General features: G+C 41.7%; 1 protein-coding gene across 1 annotated transcript in view; it reads right to left on the bottom strand.

Moving 5' to 3' along the window:
• Window positions 1–718: 718 nt before the first annotated feature.
• The window catches only part of LOC141219289 (uncharacterized), a 37,790-nt gene continuing 27,419 nt past the window's right edge, over window positions 719–11,089 (bottom strand). The window contains exons 2-3 of the mRNA XM_073666061.1: window positions 2,296–2,405; window positions 719–2,126 (exon numbers count right to left, since the gene is read on the bottom strand). Coding sequence (XP_073522162.1) covers window positions 719–2,126; window positions 2,296–2,405 — 1,518 coding nt within the window. The remainder of the gene's footprint in view (window positions 2,127–2,295; window positions 2,406–11,089) is intronic.

Below are 11,089 nucleotides of genomic sequence, written 5' to 3'. Positions count from 1 at the left end.
TTTTGGAACTGATGGCTTCAAAACTGTATGACATTGAAGAGGTGAGGAATACAATGAGAACGCATGGTGTCTACAGTGAGACCTGGTGGTGGGGCTGCATGAGGAGCTACATTTCATTGATGGGATCTTGAATTCACAGATGTTCTGCTCTGTAGTGAAAGAGAAGATGCTGCCATCACTCTGTTCCCTTGGTAGGCCACTGTTACATTTCTGAAGAACAGGGTGACAGTGATTCAGTAGCCAAGTGTCTCCTAATCTGAACCCAACCAAACACCTATGGGGAATTCTGAAGAGACAAGTTGTCATCGCTCCATCCAGCATCCAGGCTCTAAGAGCTCGTTATCGAAAGAGAGGACAAAGATAGATATAGTATTGTCACTAACTTGTTCATTCCAGGCCTAGAAAACTTGGTGCCGTCCTTTAAAATTATGGAGGCCATACAAAATAATAGATGTAGTAGCTTTTGATGTGGGGTGTACTCATTTTTGCATCAACTAATTTGAGTAAAACTGAAGATTTTGTAATGAGAGTTATATTATTACCCTTACTTTCATGTTTTGATTACAAAAAAATGTTCTATGAAACTTAGTGTTGGCAAAATTTTAGAAATTGATCTTGTGTTCAGTGAGCTATTAAATAAAATCTTACTCATCAAAGGGGGTGTACTCATTTATGCTGAACAATGTTTATTAAACTTTATAAAACACAGTGAACATAATTACACTTTCTTTCCCGTATGACTTCTTTCATGTTTTACAAGGTGTGATTTATGTATAAAAGATTTCCCACATTCTGAACATGAATACGGCTTCTCTCCTGTGTGACTTCTCTCATGCTGCACAAGATAATTTTTTTTAGTAAAGCATTTCTCACAGAATGAACATGAATACGGCTTCTCTCCTGTTTGAATTCTTTGATGTATAACAAGTTCCGATTTATATATAAAACATTTCCCACATTCTGAACATGAAAATGTGTTTTCTCCTGTATGAATTCTCTTATGTGTAGCAAGTTGATATTTATGTATAAAAGATTTCCCACATTCTGAACATGAATACGGCTGCTCTCCTGTGTGAATTTTCTCGTGTGTCACAAGTGTTGATTTCTCTGTAAAGCATTTCCCACATTCTGGACATGAATACGGCTTTTCTCCTGTGTGAAATCGGTGATGTTTAACAAGATCTGATTTATAACTAAAACACTTCCCACATTCTGAGCATGAATATGGCGACTTTCCAGTATGAATGCTCTGATGTCTACTAAGATGCCCTTTAGCTGTGAAGGTCTTCCCACATAGTGAACACAAAAATGTTTTTTCTCCTGTGTGAATTCTCTGATGTGTTATAAGACTCCCTTTATTTGTGAAGGACTTCTCACATAGTGAACATGAAAATGTTTTTTCTCCTGTGTGATTTCTCTGATGTGTAATAAGATTCCCTTTATTTCTAAAGCATTTCCCACAATCTAAACATGAATATGGCTTCTCTCCTGTGTGAATTCGCTGATGTGGAATAAGACTCCTTTTATATGTAAAGGACTTCCCACATTCTGAACATGAATATGGCTTCTCTCCTGTGTGAATTCTATGATGTGTAATAAGACTCCATTTAAATGTAAAACGTTTCCCACATTCCGAACATGAATATGGCTTCTCTCCTGTGTGAATTCTCTGATGTATAATAAGACTTCCTTTACCTGTGAAGGACTTTCCACATTCTGAACATGAATACGGCTTTTCTCCTGTGTGAATTCTCTGATATATAACAAGTTGTGATTTATCTGAAAAGCATCTTCTACATTGTAAACATGAAAAAGGTTTTTCTCCTGTGTGAATTCTTTGATGTTTAACAAGGTCTGATTTACTTCTACAACATTTCCCACATTCCGAACATGAAAATGGCTTCTCTCCTGTATGAATTCTCTGATGGTTAATAAGACTCCAGTTATTTGTGAACGACTTTTCACATTCTGAACATGAATATGGCTTCTCTCCAGTGTGAATTCTCTCATGTGTAGTAAGACTTGATTTACAAGTAAAAGATTTCCCACATTCTGAACATGAATACGGCTTTTCTCCTGTGTGAATTCTCTGATGTATAACAAGTTGTGATTGATCTGGAAAGCACCTACTACATTGTAAACATGAAAAAGGTTTTTCTCCTGTGTGAATTCTTTGATGTTTAACAAGGTCTGATTTACTTCTACAACATTTCCCACATTCCGAACATGAATATGGCTTCTCTCCTGTATGAATTCTCTGATGTGTAATAAGATACTCTTTATGTCTTGAAGGACTTCTCACATTCCGAACATGAAAATGGCTTTTCTCCTGTGTGAATTCTCTCATGTATAACATATTTTGATTTATATGTAAAGCATTTCCCACATTCTGAACAGGAGTATGGCTTTTTTCCTTTGTGTTTTCTGTGTGTTAAAAAATCTGAGCTTTTTGTAAATTGCTTGTCACACTGAAATCTTGAATCCACTTTGCCACCTGGACTTTTGGTAATAATACGAGATTGCTCATTAGATGATTCCTCATGATCAGGAGGATTATAAGAAAGTGAAGCGCTGTGAAGTCCAGGAGGTGCAGGAAGGGTGATGAGGTTTTCTCCATTAGAGTGCTTCATGAGATCTTCTTTTTTACAATTTAGTAATGAACCGTTATTTTCACAAGGATTTCCTATTAGGATGAAAGATAAATTAGATCTGAGGGTTTTTTTCAACACAAAAGAGATTTCTAAATGTATTTTCTGGAGCTCACAATGAAGACCCTCGTCAGTAAAAGTACCGGGAATAAGGAGGACAACTACATGCCATAACATTAACACAATGACAGGTAAAGTGAATGACACTTATAAACTGGTGACATTGGCACAAGTCAGGGGTGGCAGAGATTAGACAGCAAATAGTTATTTAAGTGGTAATTACTGATGACTGGTTCCCTTAATGTACCTCCAGTGCCATTTCACTCTCTCAAGCTTCATATCTTGGCCTTAATATAGAAAATTGTCCACGCAATTAAAGAAGTTGTCCACTACTATTAAAAATGCCCCCAATGTAATTAACCCGTTGAGAGAAGATTTTTTCTAATTACCTAGCTTTGTCTTTATTGGCTGCGAGCAGCGCTATCGCTGGCCACTCACCGGCATCACGCGACCCCCGGCTGCAGCCGGCTCTTGCTTCTCCTGATGTCACGTCAAGTGAGGCGTGACTCGGTGATGCAATCCCCGCGGTGGATGCCGGGCTGTGGGTGGGGTTTCCCCGCGCGTCACATCCAGAATCCACCGCTCACTTTCCCAATGAATGCAAGGTAATTGTGATACACAAAATGTTATACAATTGAACAGTGAAGAAAAAAAAAATTACATTTTTACCACTATAATGTTATTTTAGCCCCAGATTTTACATTTTCACAAGGGAAAATTGGTAAAAATGACCACATAATTTGTTATACAATTTCTGCTGAACGGGGCAATACCCCATATGTGTCTGTACTGTACTGCTTAGCCACATGGCGAGACTCGGGAGGGAAGGAGCAATATTTTACTCTTGGAGAACAAACTTTAGTAGAACAGTTTGCAGACTCCATATACAAAGCCCCTAAGTGGCAGAAGAGCAGAATCCCCCCTCAAGTGACACCAGTTTGGAAATTACACCCCTATGGAAATGTATCTATAGGTGTAGTGATGAATTTGACTCCATGGGTGCTTTCCAGAAAAGAACAGTAATGGATGTTGCGAAGTGAAAATGCAAATAGTGGCCAGTACATTGTAGTGTCCGGTACATTGCAGTGCCCTTACGTTGTAGCGCCCAGTACATGATTCCCAGCTAGTGCTTTCTGGAGAAATAAATTGTCTCTCCCCGCTACAGTAATGCCAAACATGTGGATGCTAACTGCCCACTGTGGGGCTCAGGAGGAGGGGGCATTTGGATTTGGGAGCGCAGATGTCACTGGATTTCTTTAAGTGGGAGCCAAGTCACTTTTCCAGAGCCTTTGTGCTACCAGTAATATGGACACCCCCTATATTACTGTTTACAGATGATGAACCTGAGTGGGGACTTGTTTTTTGTGGGTTGAGTAGAAGCTCTTAATGGTGGCATTTTGGGGTACAGAACATTTTGGATCATATTTATCCTGTGCTGTACGCTGAACACTTACAGTGGGTACGGGAAGTATTCAGACCCCTTTACATTTTCCACTCTTTGTTTCATTGCAGCCATTTGGTAAATTCTAAAAAGTTCATTTATTTTTCTCATTAACCCTTTAAGCCCCGAGGGTGGTTTGCACGTTAATGACCAGGTCAATTTTTACAATTCTGACCACTGTCACTTTATGAGGTAATTACTCTGGAACGCTTCAACGGATCCCCCTGATTCTGAGATTATTTTTTCGTGACATATTGTACTTCATGATTGTGGAAAAATTTCTTCGATATCACTTGCGTTTATTTGTGAAAAAAACAGAAATTTGGCGAAAATTTTGAAAATTTTGCAATTTTCAAAATTTGAATTTTTAAGCCCTGAAATCAGAGAGATATGTCACACAAAAGAGTTAATAAATAACATTTCCCACATGTCTACTTTACATCAGCACAATTTTGGAACCAAAATTTTTTTTTGTTAGGGAGCTATAAGGGTTAAAAGTTGACCAGCGATTTCTCATTTTTCCAACAAAATTTACAAAACCATTTTTTTAGGGACCACATCACATTTGAAGTGACTTTGAGAGGTCTTTATGACAGAAAATACCCAAAAGTGACACCATGCTAAAAACTGCACTCCTCAAGGTGCTCAAAACCACATTCAAGAACTTTATTAACCCTTCAGGTGCTTCACAGGAATTTTTTGAATGTGGAAGAAAAAAATGAACATTTAACTTTTTTCGCAAAAATGTTACTTTAGACCTAATTTTTTTTATTTTCACAGGGGTAACAAGAAAAAATGGACCCCAAAATTTGTTGTGCAATTTCCCCTGGGTACGCAGATACCCAATATTTGGGGAAAAAACACTGTTTGGGCGCACGGCAGGGCTCGGAAGGGAAGGAGCGCCATTTGACTTTTTGATTGTAAAATTTGCTTGAATAATTAGCGGACGCCATGTTGTGGGACTCTCCAAATGCAACATGATATCCACTAACAAATTGTCGGCTCAAATTGTTAGCGGACACCGTGTTGCGTTTGGAGAGCCCTTGTGTGCCCAAACTTTGGAGCTCCCCCACAAGTGACCCCATTTTGGAAACTAGACCCCCCAAGGCACCTTTCTAGATGCATAGTGAGCACTTGGAACCCCCAGGTGCTTCACAAAGTGATTCGTAAAAATGAAAAAGTGAAAAAAAAAACACTTTTTCATTTTTATGAATCAATTTGTGAAGCACCTGGGGTTCCAAGTGCGCACTATGCATCTAGATAGGTGCCTTGGGGGGTCTAGTTTCCAAAATGGGGTCACTTGTGGGGGAGCTCCAATGTTTGGGCACACAGGGACTCTCCAAATGCAACATGGTATCCGCTAACAAATTGAATGGAAAATCGGCTCAAATTGTTAGCGGACACCACGTTGCGTTTGGAGAGCCCCTCTGTGCCCAAACTTTGGAGCTCCCCCACAAGTGACCCCATTTTGGAAACTAGACCCCCCCAAGGCACCTTTCTAGATGCATAGTGAGCACTTGGAACCCCCAGGTGCTTCACAAATTGATTCGTAAAAATGAAAAAGTGAAAAAAAAAAACACTTTTTCATTTTTATGAATCAATTTGTGAAGCACCTGGGGTTCCAAGTGCTCACTATGCATCTAGATAGGTGCCTTGGGGGGTCTAGTTTCCAAAATGGGGTCACTTGTGGGGGAGCTCCAATGTTTGGGCACACAGGGACTCTCCAAATGCAACATGGTATCCGCTAACAAATTGAATGGAAAATCGGCTCAAATTGTTAGCGGACACCACGTTGCGTTTGGAGAGCCCCTCTGTGCCAAAACTTTGGAGCTCCCCCACAAGTGACCCCATTTTGGAAACTAGACCCCCCAAGGCACCTTTCTAGATGCATAGTGAGCACTTGGAACCCCCAGGTGCTTCACAAATTGATTCGTAAAAATGAAAAAGTGAAAAAAAAAACACTTTTTCATTTTTATGAATCAATTTGTGAAGCACCTGGGGTTCCAAGTGCTCACTATGCATCTAGATAGGTGCCTTGGGGGGTCTAGTTTCCAAAATGGGGTCACTTGTGGGGGAGCTCCAATGTTTGGGCACACAGGGACACTCCAAATGCAACATGATATCCGCTAACAAAATGTCGGCTCAAATTGTTAGCAGACACCATGTTGAGTTTGGAGAGCCCCTGTGTGCCCAAACTTTAGAGCTCCCCCACAAGTGACCACATTTTGGAAACTAGACCCCCCAAGGCACCTATCTAGATACATAGTGAGCACTTGGAACCCCCAGGTGCTTCACAAATTGATTCGTAAAAATGAAAAAGTGAAAAAAAAAACACTTTTTCATTTTTATGAATCAATTTGTGAAGCACCTGGGGTTCCAAGTGCTCACTATGAATCTAGATAGGTGCCTTGCGGGGTCTAGTTTTCAAAATGGGGTCACTTGTGGGGGAGCTCCAAAGTTTGGGCACACAGGGGCTCTCCAAACGCAACACGGTGTCCGCTAACAATTTGAGCCGACAATTTGTTAGCGGATATCATGTTGCATTTGGAGAGTCCCTGTGTGCCCAAACATTGGAGCTCCCCCACAAGTGACCCCATTTTGGAAACTATACCCCTCAAGGATTTTATTAAGGTGTATAGTGAACATTTTGAACCCAGAGGTACGGCACAGAATTTGTTTACATTAGGTCATCATATTGAATAAGTTATCATTATTCTTGAGCGCAAGTGCTCGCTACTTGAGTTTTCATCGGGTACTCAGGTATGCACCATGTACAGCGTGTGCTCGAGTGACATGCTCGAGTCCCTGCTCCGCATGTTTCACGGTTATTAGACACCCAAAAAAAAACATGCGGGGATCGCTCGTGCATGGCAGGCAATCCCCATAAAGTTTTTTTGGCCGCGAAGCATATGGGGCAGAGACTCGAGCATGTCACTCAAATACCCACGATACTCTATGCATACCAGAGCACCGGATGCAAACTCAAGTAGCGAGCACTTGCGCTCAACACTAGTCGCCATATCGTCATCTTTTTTTCTTACTTTTGAAAAAAATCCCAACCCCAGCCCTAACCCTAGCACAACCCTAACCATAGCACAACCCTAGCCCTAGCACAACCCTAGCCCCAGCACAACCCTAGCCCCAAACCCAGCCCTAACCCTAGCCCAATCCTAACCCAAGAGTTTATTTTTGACGCCGTTCCTTGTGCGGTATAAGTGATTAGACGACTTTATTCTTCAGGTCGGTGTGATTACAGCAATGCCAGAATCATATGGGGTTTTTATGACTGACAGCTGTCACACACTAAAAGACGCATTTTTTGTAAAATCTACTTTTTGCATCGCCATATTTTGAGAGCTATAATTTTTCCAGATTTTGGCAGACAGTCATGTGACGGCTCGTTTTTTGCGGGATGACTTGACGTTGTTATTGGTGCCATTTTCAGGCACGTGACATTTTTTGATCGCTTTCTATTCCGATTTTTGGGAGGCAAAATAAGCAAAAACCAACAATTCAGGAATTGTTTTTTTTTTTTTGTTTTTTTTTTATTCTGTTCCGCGTGTGGTAAAATTGATGAGGTGGCTTTATTCTTCGGGTCAGTACGTTTACAGCGGTACCACATTTGTATCATTTTTCTATGTTTTGGCGCTTATACACAATAAAAGCTATTTTATAGAAAAAAATATTTTTTAGCATCGCTTTATTCTGAGAGCTATAACTTTTTTATTTTTCGGCTGATGGAGCTGTATGGCGGCTTGTTTTTTGCGGGACGAGATGACGTTTTCAGCGGTACCATTTTTATTTATATGCGTCTTTTTGATCGCGTGTTATTCCACTTGTTGTTTGGCGGTATGGTGATAAAGCATTGTATTTTGCTTCGTTTTTTTTTTTTTTACCGTGTTCACTGAAGGGGTTAACTAGTGGGACAGTTTTATAGGTCAGGTTGTTCCGGACGCGGCGATACCAAATATGTGTACTTTTATTGTTTTTTTTTTTTTTATAATAATATTTATTGATGGGTACATTACATTTTTATTTTTGGTGGATTTGTTTTTTTTTTTTTATATTTTTGCAATTTTTTTTAATTTTTTTTTCCACTTTCAGACAGTTTATACACTTTATTACTTTGTTCCACTCTGGGACTTTCACTTTTTTTTCCCTGATCGCCTGCATGGCACAGGAATGGAGCACCATCCCTGTGCTATGCAGGCTATCAGCGCTGCACAGTGTGAAGATTGTTTGGAGATGCACTGCGCATGTCCAAACAATCTTCCTGCTGTCTGGTGACCCGGATGTTGTCATGACGACATCGGGTCATCATGGCAACACCCGGGAAGCTTTTGCAGACTGCGCTGGAAGCCGGAAGAGAAGGTGAGTATCGGCGATCACCTCCCCTTGCCCCCGCAATGCCGCGATCGACTTCGATCGCACCATCGCAGGGGATAATGTGCTGGGAGCGGTGCAGGACTGCTCCCTGCACATAGTACCGGGTGTCAGCTGTGACAATCAGCTGACACACGGCGGCGATCGCGCCCGCACAGCCTGTGTGCGCGCGCGATCGCGATGACGTACTAATACGGGTCTGGCTCTTAAGTCCCAGGGCACAGACGCGTATTAGTACGTCAGATGTTGTTAAGGGGTTAAAGTACACTCTGCACCCCATCTTGACTGAAAAAAAGCAGAAATGCAGACAATTTTGCAGATTTATTAAAAAAGAAAAACTGAAATATCACATGGTCATAAGTATACAAACCCTTTGCTCAGACACTCATATTTAAGTCACATGCTGTCCATTTCCTTGTGATCCTCCTTGAGATGGTTCTACTCCTTCATTGGAGTCCAGCTGTGTTTAATTAAACTGATAGGACTTGATTTGGAAAGGCACACACCTGTCTATATAAGACCTCACAGCTCACAGTGCATGTCAGACCAAATGAGAATCATGAGCTCAAAGGAACTGCCCAAGAAACTCAGAAACAGAATTGTGGCAAGGCACAGATCTGGCCAAGGTTACAAAAGAATTTCTGCATTACTCAAGGTTCCTAAGAGCACAGTGGCCTTCATAATCCTTAAATGGAAGAAGTTTGAGACCACCAGAAGTCTTCCTAGACCTGGACATCCAGCCAAACTGAGCAATCGTGGGAGAATAGCCTTGGTGAGAGAGGTAAAGATAAACCTCAAGATCACTGTGGCTGAGCTCCAGAGATGCAGTAGGGAGATGGGAGAAAGTTCCACAAAAGTCAACGATCACTGCAGCCCTCCAGCAGTCGGGCCTTTATGGCAGAGTGGCCAGATGGAAGCCTCTACTCAGTGCAAGACATATGAAAGCCCGCATAGAGTTTGCTCAAAAACACATGAAGGACTCACAGACTATGAGAAATAAGATTCTCTGGTCTGATGAGACGAAGATAGAACTTTTTGGTGATAATTCTAAGCGGTATGTGTGGAGAAAACCAGGCACTGCTCCTGACCTGCCTAATACAATCCCAACAGTAAAACATGGTGGAGGCAGCATCATGCTATGGGGGTATTTTTCAGCTGCAGGGACAGGATGACTGGTTGCTACTGAAGGAAACAAGAAAGTAGCCAAGTACAGAGAAGTCCTGGATGAAAACCTCTACCAGAGTGCTCTGGACCTCAGACTTGGCCGAAGGTTCACCTTCCAACAAGACAACGACCCTAAGCACACAGCTAAAATGACAAAGGAGTGGCTTCAGAACAACTCTGTGGCCATTCTTGACTGGCCCAGCCAGAGCCCTGACCTAAACCCAATTGGGCATCTCTGGAGAGACCTGAAAATGGCTGTCCACCAACGTTCACCATCCAACCTGATGGAACTGGAGAGGATCTGCAAGGAGGAATGGCCGAGGATCCCCAAATCCAGGGGTGAAAAACTTGTTGCATCATTCCCAAGAAGACTCATGGCTGTACTAGCTCAAAAGGGGCTTTTACTCAATACTGAGCAAAGGGTCTGAATACTTATGACCATGCGATATTTCAGTTGTTTTTTTTTTAAATAAATTTACAAAAATTTCTACATTTCTTGTTTTTTTCAGTCAAGATGGGGTGCAGAGTGGACTATAATGAGAAAAAAATGAACTTTTTAGAACTTACCGAATAGCTGCAATGAAACAAAGAGTGAAAAATGTAAAGGGGTCTGAATACTTTCCGTACCCACTGTACATCGGGGTTTCCATCTAAATCTACAAAATACATGATTCAGATGACACCCCCGAGGGATCCATTCAGAATAATGAGGCAGCAGAGTTACACCGGACTCCGTCTAGCCTCTGGTCGACTGCGCTTTTATGCACGCTTAAAAAGATGGACATCACTGGATCATAGGCCAGACGGCGTCCACAGCGCCTCATTATACGGAATCTTCCCCCGGGGTTCTGTCCGAATCGCAAGCTCAGTCATTTATATGGCAGCATGAGACTTGTGTAAGAATAATATGAAAATAAAAGATGGAAGTAATATTAAAAAACACAATTAGGAAAAATAAAAATGTGCTTATTAAATCATTAAGAAGAGGTGTGAATGCGGCCCAGTTATTCATCGGTGCGCAACCGGACTCTGTACAAGAGCAGCCGCGCCATCACCGGACGCTTCTGCTGTGATGTGGACGGCGGATAAAGCTTCACTGCACCGGAGACTTCATACAATATCGCACACCGGTCATCGTCAGGCGCCGCTAATCATAGTCACATGCCAATCATCATCGTCATACGCCAGTCATCATCATCACACGCCGCTAATCATAGTCACATGCCAATCGTCATCGTCACACGCCAGTCATCATCATCACACACCGCTAATCATAGTCACATGCCAATCATCATCGTCATACGCCAGTCATCATCATCACACGCCGCTAATCATAGTCACATGCCAGTCATCATCATCATACGCCAGTCATCATCATCACACGCCGCTAATC

Source organism: Phyllobates terribilis, unplaced genomic scaffold, assembly GCF_046119375.1.
Source record: "Phyllobates terribilis strain yellow unplaced genomic scaffold, ASM4611937v1 Scaffold_259__1_contigs__length_2703414, whole genome shotgun sequence".
NCBI classification, from domain to species: domain Eukaryota; kingdom Metazoa; phylum Chordata; class Amphibia; order Anura; family Dendrobatidae; genus Phyllobates; species Phyllobates terribilis.
Note: the sequence above shows the minus strand (reverse complement) of the source record. Positions and strands in the feature narration are given on the sequence as shown.